This window comes from Ascaphus truei, chromosome 9 (genome assembly GCF_040206685.1).
Source record: "Ascaphus truei isolate aAscTru1 chromosome 9, aAscTru1.hap1, whole genome shotgun sequence".
Classification (NCBI taxonomy): domain Eukaryota; kingdom Metazoa; phylum Chordata; class Amphibia; order Anura; family Ascaphidae; genus Ascaphus; species Ascaphus truei.
The window spans coordinates 69,602,900-69,624,012 of record NC_134491.1 but is presented as its reverse complement, the minus strand read 5'-3'; the positions used below and the strand labels follow the sequence as shown (position 1 = coordinate 69,624,012).

General features: G+C 39.9%; 1 protein-coding gene across 2 annotated transcripts in view; it reads left to right on the top strand.

The window, feature by feature from the left end:
• Positions 1-21,113, top strand: part of DENND2C (DENN domain containing 2C) — a 79,960-nt gene that overhangs the window by 52,842 nt on the left and 6,005 nt on the right. For both annotated transcript variants that reach the window (XM_075615340.1, XM_075615339.1), the window contains exons 4-16: positions 22-134; positions 3,558-3,728; positions 6,340-6,436; positions 7,307-7,351; positions 8,817-9,004; positions 10,026-10,135; positions 10,940-11,009; positions 12,221-12,298; positions 14,556-14,696; positions 16,102-16,250; positions 17,596-17,773; positions 18,710-18,751; positions 20,107-20,212. In XM_075615340.1, coding sequence (XP_075471455.1) covers positions 22-134; positions 3,558-3,728; positions 6,340-6,436; positions 7,307-7,351; positions 8,817-9,004; positions 10,026-10,135; positions 10,940-11,009; positions 12,221-12,298; positions 14,556-14,696; positions 16,102-16,250; positions 17,596-17,773; positions 18,710-18,751; positions 20,107-20,212 — 1,488 coding nt within the window. The remainder of the gene's footprint in view (positions 1-21; positions 135-3,557; positions 3,729-6,339; positions 6,437-7,306; positions 7,352-8,816; positions 9,005-10,025; positions 10,136-10,939; positions 11,010-12,220; positions 12,299-14,555; positions 14,697-16,101; positions 16,251-17,595; positions 17,774-18,709; positions 18,752-20,106; positions 20,213-21,113) is intronic.

Genomic DNA, 21,113 nt, shown 5'->3' with positions numbered 1-21,113 from the left:
TCTTTGTTTTTCTTGTTTCAGATCCACCCAGAGAGAACCCGTATGAGGATATCAAAATCTCTCCCTTACCTTTATGGAGGGTCCCCTCCATTTGGAAATTACCCCCTCCACGAAGCACTATCAAAGCACCCAAGGTAGGAAATAGATAAATGGTGCTCAATCTGTATGACTGTGTTTTTCTAACCCCTTTAATACCATGTATTGTGGATCCGGCATGCCCACACATTTAATATCATATACCACAAGCCTTGGCATCTTTGTAAAAGTAAAAAATGAAATCAATCGTGCAACCGCGGGGTCCTGGGAGTTCAGCTCTAGGGGACTTCTTGTTTCATGTAAAAAAATTTTTTTTATATAATACCACTTTACACTGTATATTGTATATTTCACTTGCACTGTAATTTGTGTGATTTCCAGGAAGTTGATGGTAATAATGTGTATTGTGAACATGCAACTTTTTTTTTTTAAATGTTGGGTTTCCAGCTCTGCTTCAGGAGAGTGACTGCTCACACTTTAATAAAAATAATAACCTCTAGAACGCAGCAGTGCACTTGGCGCTGTACATTGAATTTGCAGACATGAATTCCAGGACCGTGCAGCTTAAAGGAGCAAGCTCTCCAAGCAGTGGCGGCACTACCATATGTGCAGCCGGATGGCAATCAATGCCTGGGTGGGCTCACTCTGTCATTGTCACATAAGGACCCACGTTACAGATGGGCATGTTAAGGATAGGGTGGCCTTTTTAAAAAAAAAAAAAATTTGCACCAGGGCTCACCGGTAACTACTTTCTTTTCGGGTTCGGCACATTGCGGAACGGGTAGACAGATTGTTGGGAGGGGCTGGGATTGTCCCGGCGGTCTTGGTACATGTTGGCACCAATGACAAACTTAGAGAAAGATGGAGGGTCCTAAAAAATGATTTCAGGGATTTAGGCCAAAAGCTTAAGGCAAGGACCTCCAAGGTAGTATTTCCTGAAATACTACCAGTGCCATGCGCTACCGCAGGGAGACAGTCAGAGATCAGGGAGGTTAATGCATGGCTAAGAAAGTGGTGTAGGAAGGAGGGTTTTGGGTTTTAGAGCACTGGGACTCCTTTTCTGAGAGGTGCTATCTTTATTCTAGGGACGGATTGCACCTCAATGAAGAGGGATCTTCTGTGCTAGGGGGAAGAATGCTAAAAAGGTTGGAGGAGATTTTAAACAAGGATGGAGGGGGGAGGGGGATGAAACGGATAACGAACTAAATAGAATAGATGAGCTAACAAGGCGTTATGGAGTTAGAATGGGGACAAGTGCGCGTTTGGCAAGCAGCGAGATACTCATAGTAAATACAGATAATACTAGAAAACTTCTAAAGACTAAACCAAGTTGGCGCAGAAAGGAAGGAGCAGATAAGATAATAGTACAGGCTGAAAAAAAATGTATGTTTGCTTATGCAAGAAGCCTGACAGATAAAATGGGGGAGCTTGAATTAATAGCTACACGGGAGCCGTATGATATCATAGGCATTACTGAAACATGGTGGGATGAAACTCATGACTGGACAGTTAATTTAGAGGCTTATTCCCTTTTTCGGAAGGATTGAGCAAATAGAAGAGGAGGTATTATAAGGAAAGCTGTTTATGAAGGCAATGATGAAAATGTAGAGACTTTGTGGATAGAAATTAGCAGTGGAGGTAAAAGTATAAAGAAAATGTTTGTGGGAATGTGCTACAAACCAGCAAATATCTGTGAGATTGAGGAAGCTAAAATACTTTTGCAAATGGAGAAGGCATCAAAACTGGGTCATGTTTGCATAATGTGGGATTTTAATTATCCAGACATAGACTGGGGCAATGCGATTAGCGTTACAACAAAAGGAAAGAGGTTTTTGGGGGTGCTTAAAGATAATTATATGACCCAAATTATTGAGGAACTAACCACGAGAGGGACAATACTGGATTTGGTAATATCAAACAATGTAGAAGTAATAACAAATATTCAAGTCCTGGAACATTTGGGTAACAGTGATCATAACATGGTCTCATTTGAAATGAATAAATTATCAAAAATCAGATTACTTGGGTTCAACAAAGACTTTAAACTTTAGAAAGGCAGATTTTAATAAACTGAGGACTTATCTACAAGTAATACATTGGGATGATGCTTTTGCAGGGAAAATGTAGAAGATAAATGGGCAGTCTTTAAAACATTGTTAGAAAAGCACACTTATCAGTGTATACCCTTGGGTAATAAGTATAAAAGAAATAAGTCAAAACCAATGTGGCTAAATAAACAGGTAGGGGAGGAAATGGAAAAGAAGAGGCAGACGTTTAGATTCTCTAAGTCAGAAGGGATGGAGGCATCGTATCAGAATTATAAGGAATGTAACAAAAATTGCAAAGGGCAATCAAATCAGCAAAAATGGATAATGAATAAAGGATTGCAATAGAAAGTAAAATCAACTCTCTAAAAAGTTCTTTAAGTACATTAATAAAATAAAAATCAGAAAAGAAAATATAGGACCCCTTCAGTGTAAAATGGGCAGGTAGATTATTGGAGATAAGGGAAAAGCAGAGGTATTAAACAAATTATTTGCCTCTCTGTTTACCAGGGAAGAATCCATTTCAATTGTAGTGCCGCAAGAGGAAACCACAACCTCCATATTAATGAACAATTGGTTAACTGAGGAAGAAGTTCATAGGCAGCTTGAAAAAAATAAAGTAAATAAGGCACCTGGCCCCGATGGCATACATCCAAAAGTTCTCAAGGAGTTATGTTCAGTAATAGCAAAACCATTACATTTAATATTCAATGACTCAATTTCCACAGGCTCAGTACCACAAGATTAGTGCAAAGCAGATGTGGTGCCTATATTTAAAAAGGGAGCTAGATCACAACTAGGGAATTACGGACCTGAAAGCCTGACTTCAATAGTAGGGAAACTACTTGAAGGTTTAATACGGAATAATATTCAGGAATACCTAATGGGAAACAAAATTATTAGTAATAGTCAGCATGGATTTTTGAAGGATAGATCATGCCAAACTAACCTTATTTGTTTCTTTGAGGAGGTAAGTAGGAATTTAGACCAGGGTAATGCAGTTGATGTGGTCTACTTGCATTTTGCAAAGGCTTTTAATACGGTTCCACACAAGGTTGGTGTACAAAATAAAGCAAATTTGGACTCAGTAAAAATATATGCACCTGGATTGAAAACTAGTTGAAGGATAAACAGAGGCTTGTCATAAATGGGACTTTTTTAGGTTGGGCTAAAGTAGTTAGTGGAGTACCTCAGGGATCGGTACTGGGACTGAAAACTTGGGCAGGTAAATGGCAGATGAGGTTTAATACAGATAAATGTAAGGTTATGCATTTGGGATGCAAGAATAAACAGCTGTACCTATGAGAGCATGTTTGAAGGCACTTGCATGGTGTTGTAATTTATTGTGACTTGGTTCGACGTTTCGGTCCTAATCTCTGACCTCTCTCAAAACATTTTGAAATACATATAATATATTTCACTGCCATGTTTCAGTTCTGCGTATACATTTCATGTGTTGCTTTTTGCTTCTTTTAGATATCTTCAAAGCCAAACTTTCTGAAAAGACAGACTCTGGAGCTCAAAAGCACAAAACTTTACATCCACAAGAAGATTTCAAAGGATTCCACTCTGCCAGTGACCCTGATGGAATGGAAGGTGTTTAGGGGAGGAGAGACCACTGCTAAGAAGAGAAAGAAATTCCCTAGGGTATGCTGACATTTAGGTTGAAAACATAGTACTACAGTATGTCCAGGGTTTCAAAAAAGTAGTGTTACAGATATATATATATATATATATATATATATATATATATATATATATATATATATATATATATATATATTTGAAAATATAAAAGTAGTGGTATTCCATACCATCTTATACAGGGGTACAACTCCGCAGTTCTCAAGACCCTCCCTCCCCCCACAACAGGTCTGGTTTTCAGGATATTCCTGCTTCAGTCACCTGTGCTAAAGAAGGGATATCCTTAACACTTAACCTGTTGAAGACTGGAGTTGGGAACCCATGCTCTAATACTATCACACTTATACTGCATGCAGATGTAGCAGGCGTTTACTCCTGTTAACGCAGTATGATGAGTTATCGCTACCGCCAGATTTACCACGAGCGCCATTGAAACAATGGTAATACGTGCGTTATCTCTTTAACGCTCACGATACAGTATTTTCTGGGTTATTTCTGAAGTGGCAATAACGATTGTTACATCAACGTAACCCTAACCCTAACCCTGGGCTAAATAACAATAATGGTCTAATTGGGTGGGGTACTCGTTCTATATTTATAGTTCTATTTATCCAGAAGGCGGCAAATGAACAAACCCATGTCGCAAGGGGGAAGAAAAAAAATCCTGCCTCCAACAATGGCTGTTAGGTTGCTTTGTGTTATCCTGATCGGTCAGATTGCTCAATGACTCTCTTATGACCCCTGCTGACTCCTGTGATAATTTAATCTACTCTTAGCTTTATTGAAAAGTGGGCTGTTGTTTGGCCTTGTGTATTGATTTATTTGTGTATGTATATCAAAAAAAGGCAGCTCGGCCTCCATGGCGTAAATCGGTACAATATTTTAATAAAAATAAGATATAAAATTATGCCACTCACAAAAGTAAATAGAACATGCGCATAGAATCTGTACAAGGTTCATCTGGGTAGTCACGGGTATTCCTCAGATGGAGAGTTGGAACCTCGTAGTGAGTGGTGTGTGCTGTGTATCAATTTCGGGATCTGGGTACACTTCAGAGATGTGTATCCACATGGTAGTCCCCCAGCACAATCGTGATACCTCTCCTGGTTCTACAGCTCCTCTCCGTATAGTGTTGTTTGCTTCTCCCAGACTCCTTGGTGAACAGTCCTATTGTGTAACCGTACGCGTTTCATTGCAACAGTATTGGCGACTTCATTAGGGGATATAGAAGATGGAGGGACTAATAGCCCTTATATAGTCCAAGCTTGATTGATTGATCTTAATTTAACCCACTGGGGTGTATGAGTGTCTGCTTATTATATGGCATATGGAACAATACGTTGAGAACAAGACAAAAAATTATATGGCATTTGCAGAGTCGTAACAAAAACAAAAAAAAGTATAAAAGTCTAATAATGAATAAAAATTGTTTTTACTTGTAAATGATTTTTTTTCTTTTTTTTTTTCTTCTCAGTAGAATTAATAATATAATAAATATATAGATATAGATAATGAGTTCACTAAGGAAACACCAGAGGAGAAATTGCAGCAGTGCAGAGGTTAATAATAAAAAAAAGATTATGTTGAATGAACAACATATAACTAGTCTGTTGTAATGCATAATGTTGTTTGGTTGTGTGCATCGATCTATGTGTGTGTGTGTGTGTGTGTGTGTGTATGAATAAAATGGAAATAGCCGTGTTAGTCCAGTTGCGACAGTGCAGAATAAATGAGTTCTTCAGTATTAGGTGATACCTTTTTCATTTTGGACTAACATTTTATGGCATAGGACAAGCTTTTGAGAGTTCTCCTCTTCATCAGGTCGTAATACTGATTAACAAAGGAAAGACCCACCTTAAGACACACTTGCTTAAAGAAGAATATGAGTAGCACCGTGGCAAATACTATACACGTTACATAAAGCTTGGCCCCCTGCAGACGCACTTACCAGAACTCCCTCCTACTGTCTCTGTACGTTCTTCCTACATAACAATTAGACTGTAAGCTCCTCGGGGCAGGGACTCCTCTTCCTTAATGTTACTTTTATGTCTGAAGCGCTTATTCCCATGACCTGTTATTTATAATATTTGTTATTTATATGATTGTCACGTGTATTACTGCTGCGAAGCGCTATGTACATTAGTGGCGCTATATAAATAAAGACATACAATACAATCTATGGCTAAAACAGGGCTTAGGAGAGCAGAAAAAAAAACATGTACTGTAGATAAGGTAGGGTGAGAAAGTTAGTGTTTGAAGACATTGGAAGGGTAATAAAACAGTGACAAGGGACAGCATGGAGGGGGAAGGGGATGCTGTTTTAGCCATAGATTCCTTTGTTAAGCAGTATTACAGACCTGAGGAAGAGCGGAGAACTCTCGAAAGCTTGTCCTATGTCATAAACTGTTAGTCCAAATAAAAAGGGTATCACCTAATACGTGTGTGTGTGTGTGTGTGTGTGTGTGTGTGTGTGTGTGTGTGTGTGTGTGTGTGTGTGTGTGTGTGTGTGTGTGTGTGTGTGTGTGTGTGTGTATTCACCAGCTCACCTTATGCATATATCTTCACTAATTGTGAAACATGGACCATTCAATTCACCTTCCTCTTCTGTTTCCAGCTGGTGATTAAAATACAGGATATATTTGATGCTAAGCGTGGGAAGAAGAGGGTTAAAGTTCAGACCTACACGGGCCAAGCGGCTGCTCCTTCAAAAGGTATATATTTCAGATGTTCATCTGCAAAATCCCCTTCACTGCTGGGTTAATGCAGAAAGCTGCATTGATTAAACAAGACCAGATTTGTGGGGTTTACGGTGGTTAAAGCTGCAGTCTGTGCTGCCCTTTCCCCCCCCGCCCCCCCTGCATGCGCACATGTCTATGACAAAAACAGGCCCCTTATATGTCTAGGACTTATAAAAAAAAAAGTTTATACCGTTTATTAGATGGTCAATGTTTTGGTTCAATCTAGAATCTTTTTCAATAACAAAACCCAGGGGGTCATGGGTCAAAGATGTATCTTTCACACCCCGAATTTATGCTCAGTTGAGTACACCTTGTTTGGGTCAAACACATTCTTATACCCAATTTGTGTTTGATATCTTTTGAGAGTGAAGACCTTCTGACATGGCCTGTAATGGTGTATTCTGTCTGTTTGTCACTTTCCCGTGACCAGGGTCACTTTTATCACCCAAGGTCAAGGAGAAAATAATTATTTAATTCCAAGTTTAATCAAGGAGTATAAAATGCATAATAACTCTCTCCCAGAAGTTGGCAAATACATAGTACCAGTGTTATCATATTCCAGGTAACCTCCTGTTATACACACATCACATATAATAAACCCCTTTTGTAACCTTTAGGGTAAACTAAATTATCTGCTACTAGTCACCAAGATAACAAAAAAAAGTAACAGTCTTGTATTGTTGTACATTTTATTTTTGAACGCCATTTTCGCAACCTCTACTTTGTAGATTAAAATATCTTTCAATAGATGTAACCCACATTAGTTAATCTGATTTAGAGATGATGGCAAATGCAAGACATTTTATATACATGGTTTTCATACAATCATATATTTTTGTTCAGGTGAAGCCAGTGAAACTGAAAGTGAGACAGAGGATCGTCAAAAAAGTGAGTAAAGTTATGAAATGTATTCATTATTGAGGGAATGGTGGAAATACAAATTGCATTTAGGGGCCTTTGAAAGGGGAAGTGTTTAGCAATCAAGTGTTCTCTCTACCCTTCCCTGTTCTTGTCAGAGAGGCAATAAAGGTAAGTGGAGAGGAACAGGTGGAGGCTTTGCCTGTACAAACTCTTGTTGCACACAGTGGCAATCAGACAAAAGGGAGCAGCCAGGGCAAATTAAACACCACCAAGTCTCGGATCACCATGTTCTGAACTAACTTTTCAAAACTGCTTTTTTTTTTTTTAACTTGTCAGATTTGGTTTAATAAAATAAAAAGTAATCTCTCGCCCAGATGTCACCGTCACCCCTTAAACATGTCGCTGACACACTTTGGTCCTAGGAGGGTAATCTCCTTTTAACGAAGGATGGCAGTAGATGTAAGTTTTCTATTTTAGGTATACATGCTTTATCAAGGATATTGTTCGGAGGCTGGGAAGTTCTACTAGGGTGGTACAAGAGAACCTAAGGTACATCGGGAGATTACTTGACTTTCTATTTGTGACCCCCATGGCCATATTTGTAGTTTCCTTTTGTGTCAAACATTGGTACAAAAAATAACAAATATCCCAGGAACCAAAGGGGCCCCTTCAAATGTTATCTTTGTCCAAAATATCCCAACTCTACTCCTGCATAAAGCTGGCATGATGTGACATTGGCAATCCTCTCTTGCATATAAAAGTTCAAAGACAAAGATAGACAATAGGTTTCGAATTCATAAATACCTGGTTGATCTGGTCAGACCAGGCTAGTTACCATCGATGTGGAACAGGAAAATCAGCACGTGTTTACCTGAAGCTTGGGCAGGACTCGTAACCTGCCTTCCCTAACCTTATAACGCCCATAACAATGATGTTACTCAATCTTTAAATTACCAGGAGAAGAGTGGCAGAATTTTACTGAGCACCCTGAGGCTTAAACCAACTGATCACTGTATGATGTTGCAGGGGATAAATTGTGCCACCAGATAGCAGGGTCCTTCATCACAGAACAATCCCTGTTAGGATGAAGGTGCACTAATGCCATGGAATGTTTAACGGGTTACATCTGAATACTTGATTTTACCTTTCAATTGAAATCTGACAACTATAAACAAGATGTTTTAAGTTTGTTAACATGGTGAGCTGAGACATGGCATGGGTTTGATTTTACACTGGCTGCTCTCTTTTGTCTTTTCATGTCACTGTATCTGGTCATGTGGGCTTGATCCTTTTAGAATTTTTTTTTACAATATTCAAATTTTAAATCTTTAATTCTTTCAAAATAAAGTTGGACAACAATTTTGTAAACAAGAAGTGATACGGAAGGCTTACAAATAAAAAGTAGTGTTGCCCAGGAGTACCATCACTCTGTAATTTATTTCTTAACAGAGTTGTAAAAACCTGTAGTTATTTCAGTGTTTTTTGTTTCCAGAGCACAATAAGCGTTTAGCTCATGTACAGAACTCATTAAAGCGGAACCCCCATTATCAGACACTGGAGAGAGACCTCATAGAGTTCCAGGAGCAGCAGCTGTTTGAGTTCTTCGTGGTGGTTTCTCTGCAGAAGAAGCCATCAGGAAATGGCTACATCCCTCATATAACACAGCAGTATCCTAATAAGGTAAAGACCTCAACTATATTAGGGTGTCAATCATCAACACTCACCCTTTTATACACAAAACCTCACACTATAGATTTCGATGGTTCGACCCTCTAAAAATTCAGGGTCACAATCTCGCACAGTCTGTTCTCCCCCTAAACACTACAACTGGGACACCCTCTAAAAAAACAAGATGACCTGCCAGAGTTTGCCCCTATATGAAACCACCTTACATTGGGCATAAACCCCCATAGACAATATCAAGAGTATAAAAGTAAAGATCACCTTGGTACACACATCAGTAGCTGTTATAAATTCAATAGGATCGCTCTCAAGTGCAGCAGTTACCCTTATAAGGTTCAATGGAATCACCATCAATTGTTGAGCCTTGGTCTTACTATAGCATCACCCTGTTGAAACTTAGGATCACATTCATTATTTGTTCCAAGAAATGACTCAATGGGATCACCCTCTTAATCGCATATATCCCTGCAATCTGGAAAGAGATTAGAGCAGTTGCCACCATGATACACTCTTTCAAGAGCAGGAGACTATTGGATCAGTTTCCCGTGCATTCATGTCTCCCTATTCTCCCTAGACTTCAGTACTTCTCACAATTTAAAACCCAGGACCCTCTTCTACATAACTTGCCTCCATGAACTTCAGTGACATAACCCTGACACAACTCTTCCTACACACCCCATATAAAAATGTATTGGAAGTCACTCTAGCCCCCTTTACATAACCTGCTTGAGACATGTATTGGGACCATCCAACATAGCGGGTCAATCCCCCTTTTTTTTTTAAAATAAACTTTGTATTTAGTTTACTTGGAAATATTTAATCACCATTCAAGTTAGTCTTCTACATTAGAAACAATTAATATTTATCGCGTTTCTCCTAGCGTAGTTTCAAGCAAATCAGATACTTGTATTATGTCACCGTTCCAAGATCACTTTGGTCCTAGGAGAGACCGACCCTCTAAATGTTCTTTTTGAGAAAATGTCTGATCTCAGCCTGTCTCTGCTCATTTTTTTAACAGAATGATCAGCCGTTGAGGCAATCTAAAGACACAGAAGAGAGACTTAAAGTCATCCCAAAGTTTTGCTTTCCGGATTCAGAAGACTGGGTTCCTACTTCAAATCTGAAAAGGTAATTTCTTGAAAACCGCTCTTTAATGCAGTATATTTGAATCTCTAGTTCAACAAACTCCAATATCCTGGGTGACGCGTCCTATTAATATTACAACTGCACTTTTCTTGGTTTTGTAAAACATTTCTGGTATACATTGTGCTTCACATACAGAACCCCTATAAGCTCCTATTGAACCTTCCATGTTCTCTCTGGTTTTAAATATACATTGTGCTTTACAGAATAAAGCAGAATCATCACAAACCCTGGTCCAAAGAGTTTACAATCTAATGTATAAGTGGGATGTGGAGGGAGTGTATACTCAGTGTAAAAATATTTCAAACACATTTTCTCCCTAAAATAGGCTGTTTCCTTTGCGCATTGGTATGAAACATAAACCCTTGATTTGCAACAGTTTATATGTCAGTTTGCAACCTTAACACAAGTGAAACCGTTTATAAATGCCGTGTGTCTGGAAACCCTTTCAAATGTATTGATTGTGGAACCACAACTCCTTAATGCTATATCCGTAAATATTATATTGCTCTGATAGGTCTTATAGTTTCTAAATAAACCAGCACCATTTTTATATAATTTATAGATATGATATAACATATATAATTTGGAATGATTTATATATGGCAAAATAAAATCATTGGGTCTTGAAGAATAAAACATCAGACATCACCAAATTTGGTCCCAGTAAACCCATAGTAACCTGTTCACACACGAGGGTTCTACAGAACGCAGGGTGACAACTACTGAACGCCACTGACCGACAAACTGTATTCTAAATGTCTATAACAATCATTTTTTTTATTTTAGCGAAACATTTTCGTTTGTTCTCACTGGGGAAGATGGGAGCAGATGGTTTGGGTACTGTAAAAAACTTCTGGTAAGTCTGTGTGTATGTGTAATATTTTCTGATATCTGGAAAACGTGTGTGTGTGTATATATCAAAGATATATAAACTCCAAAGACAGAAAGCAGTAAGATTTGAGGTTTCTGTCCCAGGAAAATGCTCTCCTTTTTAGCAGTGAGATTCCATTGAATTCTCCATTCAAGGCTCTGATGCTTAAAACCCAATGTGACTGAGAAAATTAGTGATGGGTGACCCGTTTGGTTCTCCTGGCCCTGAATGAACCAAATCACAAGCTGACATCACTAGTTATTGGCTATTGCTAGAAGATGTGAGAAAACATTGCTGACGTTTTCAAACAAGTTGAAATTCGACTAAAGAAAATTGCGAAATCTTTCGTAAAGATCAGCAAAAAAGTTCGCCAAGCCTTACGTCAGTGTAGGGTCATGTGGTCCGTTACATAAGTACGTTTGTTGCCATTTTGCTAAATTGGTTACAATTTTGCTGCAATCTAGTGAAAAATGTTGCAACCCAAGTCTATATTTGCACATTTGGGAGTAATGTGAACTTTCATGAAAGGTTTCACAAAAACGTGACATTTTAATATAAATGTGAGAAACATTTTATAAACCACGTTTAAAGACCTTTGCACATCTATAGCTGCTACATAAACCAGCAATATATTGGTAATAGATTATGGGGCCGATCTAAATGTCACCTGTGGTACTGTACAAAAAAAAACCTAGTTTTATGGTGTCTGCATGGTACACTTGACTTGTCCCAACTGTGCTTTTCTACCGACCTCTGAAAACTGGGGCTGCCTTGGTTATACCAGGACATGGTATCTTTATGTAGACCTCGTGGAGGCAGCAATGCTAATAGGGCATGCAGAGTACCACTATTTCTTAATTTTCATCCTCGGAGTGCTACTACTTTCCTTATTTACAATAGTATAAATCCACTTCATTTGTAAATAGATTTATTTGAGGTATTCCTATTTTATATAATGCATGTTGCTTAAATCTTGCTCAAATACAATCTAAAATGCTTTACACCAAGGTTTAGTAAAAGCAGATTTGTTTGTCGTTCAATCTGGCACATGATAGGATGGCTACTTGTTGTTAAGGCACCTCCACCATCGTGTTAACGGTAATCTACTGTGGGCATAGCCCCTTTGAAAAGGGCTAAACGTTGTCCATCACCACTGTAATGCTTCAACTTATCCAATTTTATCTTCTCCAATTTAGCCGCACGGTAAGGGAACCCGGCTGCCTGAAGTGTATTGTATGGTCAGTCGGTTAGGCTGCTTCAACCTCTTCTCTAAGGTAAGGGAAAGGCGCATAGACCTCATCCAGTAACCATGGTAATGTCATGGAGGTGAATGGCGATAACTGCTGTTGTCAATAGGGCCCAACATATGAATGGGCCGTAAAGTGTCCTCCGACTCAGGGACGGGTTTTACAGGAATAGCACCGCTTATTACATATGGCCCATTGTGAGATGCAATCCCACTTAACCGTATTTAGTGACATCGCAAGGAATGTATTTCAGGCCTCTGGCAGAGGAAGGTTTAATAACTTTGCAAAAGTAAGCTGGAAGGTAAACTCCGGGCTGCCTGTTGCCCACTAATGCATAAGCAAGGTATAAATGGCACACCACTATTAAGAAAAATTGGCAAAGTAGTTACTTTTGGTGCTTGCCTCCTGCTGATCTCGGCGTCCCAAAGCTGGATCCTATGTAACAGTGGTAAAAAGAAAAATAGTGGTGTTTCGTCTGAGGAAAGGACGAAGGGTCCTGAAACGTTACCTGTACTAATTCTGATGCATAAATACATTTAGTCTTTTGACACATCCAATCTTTTGTGTGCTCCTTATATTTTTCTATTTACCACCCACCAATGCATAAAAGTATCGAGTTTCTGGGAGTTCTAAAATGGCTGCTGACAGGAAGCTAGGACAGAGACTATTGACTCTCAGACAGCGAGTGGAGTCTCAGAAGTGTCCCTAATAAGTGAGGTTTGGGGGGCTCAGACCAGAAACTCGCATTTTAATGGGAAACTGCTCACTTAAATTAGTGAGACTGCATTGAAGTCTCTGATGCTAAAAATATGTAGGACTTGATATGAAAGTGTCGAGACTTGCAGAAACCCAATGTGTTGACAGGTTCTGAGTGTCCTGATAAATGGCTACCACAGTCTTTCACTTGGAGACCTGTCTGTTAAGACCTTCCCTAAAAATAGGGGGGTTAGCTAAGCGATTAATGCTTCTATGGTGCAACCCCATGTAGTCGGACAAAAACCATTTTGTAAACCATTCAAAAATGCTAAAAGCAAAGATGTGGCTTGTTTTGTTTTTCTGGATATTAATTACAAGTTGCATTTCTTAGGTGCTTTTGAGCAGCAGGGGGAGAGAGGGGTGTTAGTCAATCAATGTTTTCTTTACCCCTGTATTTATCAGAGGTTCAATAAAGAGAAGGGAGAGGAAAGGGGGGGGGGGGGTTGTCTGTGCAAGCTTTTGTTGAACACCACATTAAATCAGATAAAAGGGAGCAGCCAGAGGAAATGAATCTTCTCCCAAACCTCCAGTCACCATGTATTTATGTAACCCTCCCTCTATGGCTCTCTAGGGAGGTTACATCTGTGTAGTTGTGTATTGAACATCACCATACATTTACCTTGTCTCAGGGTGCTGGCTATGGTCAGCTGGGCGATGGGAAAAGATGGGCACCAGGAGATTTTATAGTACGACTTCAATTTGTATTCATGTTCCCAGGCTTGGGAACACTGCATTCACATTTACAATAAGATTGACATTGTTGTACCTTGTTTCATCCATATTATTATCACTCTATACATTATTCTTCCCTGGGTGCCTTCTTTGAACACTCCTTGTTTCGCTTGCTTAACATTATCCATGTGATTTTGCTATTTCTGGCACCGTTCCGAGATCCTGTCCTGTAGAGGTTAATCTTACACACTTTCAAGACCGGTCACTGCTACTTTCTATGGGGCTGTAGACGGAATATGATGATCCTATTGTAGGGCTGGTCCCCTGACATCCTAGAGCGCTATCTCTGCAGCTCTCTGTGGCATGTCTGCATTCCCTCTCTGGGACCTGCATATGTCTGTCCATGTTGTAGGGATCCTAACTGTTATGATACTGTCCCTACCTAAACCCCAATAGACAGGGGTGCCTAATTTCTTCTTTGGGTGGAGGCAGCTTTCTCTCAACCTCTCCCGGAGGCTCCTACACTCCTCTCCTTCTGGAACCTAACCTCCCAGAATCTTCCTTCTAACTCTTATACCCCTGCCACATAGGCTCCACCCTGTGATGACACATGGAACTATCGACCACTGTTGATATTAGTTAGGTCACTGATTGCCTTAGAATACATTAGTAACTAACACCAGGAAGGGGCGGTGGGTTACACTTCACGGTGGCAGATGTTGGTGTAAAAGGCATCAGTCACCCAGATGTAATCCTTTAAACAGGTCACTGCCGTTAGTACAATTTGGTCCTAGGAGGGATTGATGCTGGCCACTCGTCTGTGAATTAAACATCGACTGCTGTTTATATCTTGTAGATACTGGATGAAGTGGAGAAAAGGCGAGAAATGTCACCAGCTCTCGTGTCTCCGTTCATGCGCAGTGTCATGGAGGCTCCCTTCCCAGCGCCCGGGAGGACGATAACTGTGAAAAGCTTCCTGCCTGGGTCAGGAAATGAGGTATCCATACCATGGGCATCTGCTGTATGGGATAAGGAGGCAGGCTTGGACTTGCCTTCTCAGAGTAACTGAGGAAATCCAGGTGGCCCCTGGCATCAGGAGGGCCTTTACGCTCCAGGCTGGCGAAGTATCCCAGGGTAACCAAAACCTTGGCAATCCCATGTTACTGGCCATAAAACAACCTTTTGTGAATGATGTAACATTATAATTGGCTTCCCTAAACAAATCAAACCATGGTACTAGCAAAAATGTAGCTGATTTAATTATTTAAAAAAAAAATGCAAATTGGGGCCTCTGAGTGGCGCAATGTTTCTTTACTATTAACCCAATCAGAGAGCTGATAAAGATAAGGGGAGGAGGGTGATGGGGTCTTTTCTTGTGCAAACACTTGTTGGACGATACACAAAAGGGAGCAGCCAGAAGAAATCAAACCCCTCCCAAGTCTCCTCTCAACATATTTACAAACTAACTTTAAAAATTATTTTAAAATACGTATAGGTGTTGGATTTAGCTAAACGAGACATTATTCACACAAATGCAGGCACTTGGACACGTGACGGCTACCAGTACACTTGGGTCCAAGGAGGAATTGACAAATTAATAAATAAGTGTGTTAAACCGTAGGTTTATTAATGCATTGATGAGGTTATGAATGAGTATTACAGTTTAGTTGTTGAATTACATGGATTGCCATACCATGGGGGTAACTTACTGCATTATTCCATATTTTGTCATCTCTTGGGAGCAGGGACTCCTTTTCCTAATGTCTACTTATAGGTTGAAGCGCGTATTCCTATTATGTCCCGTGTGTTACTGCTGTAAAAGCAGGCCCAGGACATACGTGAAAACGAGAGGTAACTCTCAATGTATTACTTCCTGGTAACACATTGTATAAATAAATAAAAGCGCTATGTACATGGATGGTGCTATATAAATAAAGATATACATACATACCTTTTTAAAGGTGCAGTTTCCTGTGTAAATATATTTAAATACATTTGTAAAGATTCCTTCACCATACGATACAGTGTCTGTTTCCACCAGTCTAGTTTTGTACAGTAACATGGATATTAAGCCCCTCACATTGTGTGACATCCCTGGACTTGAAAGCGCTTGATCAGAGAAGCTCAGGATGACACAGTTCCTCTGACAAGTCTCTTTGTAGTCAGCTTGAAAAATAGCCGTGTTCTCCCTGCTTGGGAGGAGCAGCTGAGGATAACCAGAGATTGCCATGTGGGTGGGGGATACTACTGCAGGCTTTTTAGATCCAAATGGAACGGAAAAAAACAGCAAGGCTGATAATCTCATTTACAAGAGAGGCTATTTTGGGGGTTACTTGTTAAAAATGAACCCCCATTAACTTTGTTTTGCCTGCTCCCTAATGTCTTTATCTCCTTCTCTGCAGGTCATAGAGCTGTGCAGGCCGATGGACTCCAGGCTTGAACATGTTGACTTTGATTGCTTATTTACCTGCCTTAGCGTGTCTCGCCTCATTAAGGTGTTCGCTTCTCTGCTGCTCGAAAGACGGGTCATCTTTGTAGCTGACAATCTCAGGTGAGCAAGGCAGAACATGACATACTGGCCCCTACGCGATACAATCTGAGATGATCATCCTATAGCTCTGAAAGACTTCAGCTCCATGTATTGGAATGGAGCGAAAATACACCCTAGCCAGGGCAAGATGGCTTTACAGAATATTTAATATAGAGTTACTATATAGAATTGCAGGTGGACAATAAAAATGGTTGTTTTTGTTAACCACCCTTCTCTGTCTAATTTAGAACCTCTAAAGCTTTCTTGTCTCTGTTATGTGTTCAGAAAATATGATTTGTTGGGAATTTGGCTTTGTGCCAATTTAGAGTTTGAGACTTAGATTTGCAAAACATATTTAAACAGTGTTGCGTTTGCCATATTGTGTTGATGGAGAAACCTAGATTACTTTGGACTCTTGGATACCTTCCAATGGATCATCATGAATGTTTTTTTCTCCATAGATGTAGTTAATACATACTGTAGCTATTTGCCTCAGGAAAAAAGTTTTTGTAATGCCCAAGGGACCATGTGTAAATAACCTCTATAGTGAACGCTGAGGTTGGTCCATTGAAGTTTCTACTAGGTGAACAAAGGACATTCACATGTTTATGTGGTTAAATAAGGCTGATTGACACATTTCAACTAAAAACACACACAAAATATTGGTATTTTCACATTTTAATACATTTAAAAAGAAAACAAAAAAATGAAAGTTTCCTTAATAAAACAAACGTCCAAAGTTTTTATTTACTATCTTTTATGTAATGTCTTTTGGTGATGAGTGTTTGCCAGCCCTCAAAGCCACAAATGAATTGCTCCTATTGCTCTGTCTTTTGTTTTTAAAGTAATTATTGCCATCTTTAGTCATACAGGTAAACTAAGTAACTGACATGCTTGAATTCCAAGGAGCCGGATAAGAGGAAAATGGTGCTTTAAAGGCGCAAACCCAAGTGGCTAATCCCAAAAAAATATAACATTTTGAAAATAATTTAACAATCGAATAGCCTTCCTTAAACAAATCTAACAATGCTTAAAGCAAAGATTTGGCTGCTGTTCCTTTGGAAATTAAGCATGATTTATTTTTCTTCAGGAATCTGAGTGAGGAAGTTTGTTATAATAAATTGTTTTCTTTAGCTTTATCCAACAGTGTCCTTGACAGGGAGCCAATACAGAAGAGGTGTGCAAACTCTTGATGAAGACACACTGACTTAAAATGAATAGAGAGCTGCCATAGGAAACCCAGCCCATCCCAAGTCTTAACTCTCCATGTTTAGAGGCATATGACGGCACAGGGCCGATTCATGGAACTAATGATTGAGAACCACTGTTCTGACGCCCTGTCTTTTTTTTTTCTTCTATACTGTAGCACCTTGTCTACGTGTTGTCACGCTGTGGTTGCCATGCTCTATCCATTTACCTGGCAGCACACCTACATCCCTGTCCTGCCAGCTTCCATGATTGACATTGTGTGCTCACCCACTCCCTTTCTCATCGGCATTCTGTCTTGTTCATTACCTCTGCTCAGTGACCTTCCCATTGAAGAGGTGAGTGTTCATTTAAGCTGCAGTTCCTTACTGCATGTTTATATTGTAACCCTTGGAGTTCTATAAGGGCCACGGCAACAGTGGGCCATCTATAAGGGCCACGGAAACAGTGGGCCATCACTCCTCCGGCAAGCCACGATGATGTGGCTGTTCTTTAGTGATGATATGAATGCGATATCATCATGGTGATACGGGTCCTCCTTGTTCTGTTCAGATTGCTCTCCTAGTTAACAAGCGAAATGGCATAACTACTACGTCATAGGGTCTCTGGCTTGCCAGCTTTCAAGACATAGTAGCTATATCATAGGGCACCCTATGGGCTAAAGATGTTGTCATCATACATAATATGCTGTCTATTTTTTACCCCTATTGTTTTCTCTGCTCACTGAGTTTACATTTTTTTTAACTTTGTGTTTAATTTCGCGAAAATTAAATGTGGCTATAAATCCACGCCAATCACCTGACTTCAAAGAGCCTTATCTGAGAGGCTCAGGATAAGACTGCTTTTCTGATGAGATCCGTTGTAGTTTGCATTGAAAATAGCTCCTGTGCTGCCTGCTGGACGAAGCAAGTTAGCGTTAACAGCAGAGGTTTCCAGGTGTGCACTCTACTAAACCTGGCCTATAGGAAGCTGCAACAGATGACATTGCAGCTTTCTATTGGCTGACCATGAGTGCCATCTTACTGTGCAATGCTATTCCATAAGACCTGTCTAGGCGCCAGTAGACTCCTTTTATGGTGATCAAGTGAATGGGCTGTAAAAGGTTCTCTTATGGAATAGACCCTGTATCCCCAAGTACCATTACACTTCAAACATTGTATATGCATGCTGTTTATTTCAGCCTTTGTTCAGTTCCCAAATGGATGGGTTTTCATCTTCACACACAGCCTATGATGTATTTAATGCAATAAACTAATGTTGTATTTTTCTTCTAGGTGCTGATAGTTGATCTCTGTGCAAACAAGTTTCTACAACAGGTGAGAAACTTTAACTTGGTATAAAAACCCAAAGCGAGTAAATGTGTGGGGCAGCCACAGCAGGGGTGCTGGAGGCAATTGCAGAAAAGGAATACAAATTAATAAATGAAAGATGTGTTAAAAAGGATTGAGGGCTTTTAAATGGGAGGGGGGAGAAGCAGGATAGGTGGCTGGTATTGGAGGCGTATCACCCACGTATATATCTGTGTGGTGTGTCTGTGGAAGTGTACATGTGCAAATCTGTGTATATCAATATCAATATCAATATAAATATATATATTTATCTCAGTGGGTCTGTGTTTTTGTATCAGTGCCCTGGTGTGTGTGTGTGTGTGTCTCCATATTACTGTGTGTATCAGTGCGGAAATGTACATGTGTCTGTAAATGTGTGCAGTGGGTTTAAAGCGCATTAGAAACTGACAGTGTCGGCAGCTACATTCACCAAATAATTTTCAGAAGAGGGTGTGTATTTATTTTATTTTTATTTGAAAAGACAATATACTCTATCCTACAATTTTTATAACTGCTAAAATATGTAGGCTATTGTGTATTAAATTCATGGTGACCCCCCCCCCCCCTCTAAGACTTTTGCAGAAACATAGTATGATGTGAATATACAATACATATAGCTTCTGCTGTTTAGGGTTTATGTCCAGCTGAGGATATAATAATGCTGCAATCTGTGCTTAATTGAAGTGTTACCTACCGGAGAAATCTCAATGACGTGATAGGGATGAGACTGCTATTTAACCCTATTGCAACCAGAGGGGCCAACAATGTATGAGCTGGTCCCCCTGGCAGCAACAGAGTTGTTGTATCCTGTATCATGGGTGATGCTACACTGGCTAGATGTATCCTGTTGTCAGTCAGAGCATTATACAGACATAGGTCAGCTGCTCTAAAGTGTATATTATTATGCCATGGCTCAGCAGGATAGAGCGGTTCATGCCTAATTATTACATGCTGGGCCTTTGTAAATGGCTTATGAAACTTATTCTCACGTGACACAATAGCTCTGTCTGGTCCCATGGGCTTTGTGCCAGAGTCAGGGTGTTCACTGTGTAGCTTTGGCCTTATTCCAGTTTCCTCCACCCGCTGGTGCTGCGCTGAGTGCAGAGAGCACGTTTTCTAGTCTCCCTCTGCATGACCTTCCCATCCCAAAATCCTTGTTGTGGCATCTTTTTAAAGGTGTGCCCAGTGACGTGGCATAAAAAATAAGTGTGGGTGTATTGGTGAGCAAAAAAGTGTGTGTGTGTGTGTGTGTGTGTGTGTGTGTGTGTGTGTGTGTGTGTTCATACATTTAAAAAATATATATATTTTTTAATAATTTTAACATTTTCCCTTCTCCTTCACAGTTATCAGATGAAGATGACATATTACCTCACAAGCTCCAGGCTGCACTGGTTCAGATTTTGGAACAGAGAAATTACATCCTGTATCACGAGCAACATTTCACAGAAGGTGAGCTGGAAATGTACCTTCAAAATACCAATATTGTGCACCACCTCATCAATGGAATAGAAGTGCTGATTCTACATCTTCATAGACCACCACACGGATCAATAGTCACAATGTTTACCTGGCTCTGTCAGTGGTCCAGTGGCATTTTAGAATAGGAAGAGAGTTAAAATAAATTGTGGCATTCCAACAATTTTCTGTGCGTTTCAGTTTTTGAGTCGGACTTACTGATTTTTAGGGTCAGTGTCTCAAACGTTAATTATAATATTGTGTGTGTGTATACACACACACACACACACACACACACACACACACACACACACACACACACACACACACACACACACACACACACACACACACACACACACACACACGTTATAATGAGTAAAAAAAAGTGACAAAAACCCTCCACAGTAAAGCATATACTGTAGCAATGGAAATATTACTGTGTGCTCATTTGCATGTGTTAGACATGTCTACAACCCTGCATTTCACCATTTTCATCCAGCACACAGTGCTTCCATTGCAGCAAGGGATTCTGGGAAATGACATGCAAATGAGCACACAGTGCCACCTTTTGCTTCAAAACCATATAACATAGTCCCCTGTAAGCTAATGCTTGCTCATTTCGACCTTAATGGGTCTCATCAGTGTGAGGTTGGTTATACTGGCTTTGCAAAATATCATAAGGTTTTGAAGCAAAAGGTGGCACTCTGTGCTCATTTGCATGTCATTGGGTGTTAATGGTGGTGACAGGCAGGGTTGGAGACCTGTCTAAGACATGCAAATGAGCACACAGTAATATTTCCATTTGCTATATGCTTTCCTGTGGAGGGTTTTTGTCACCATAATGTAACCAAGTATGGTGAAACCTATCCCTGCTTCATTTTGCAAAGCCCTA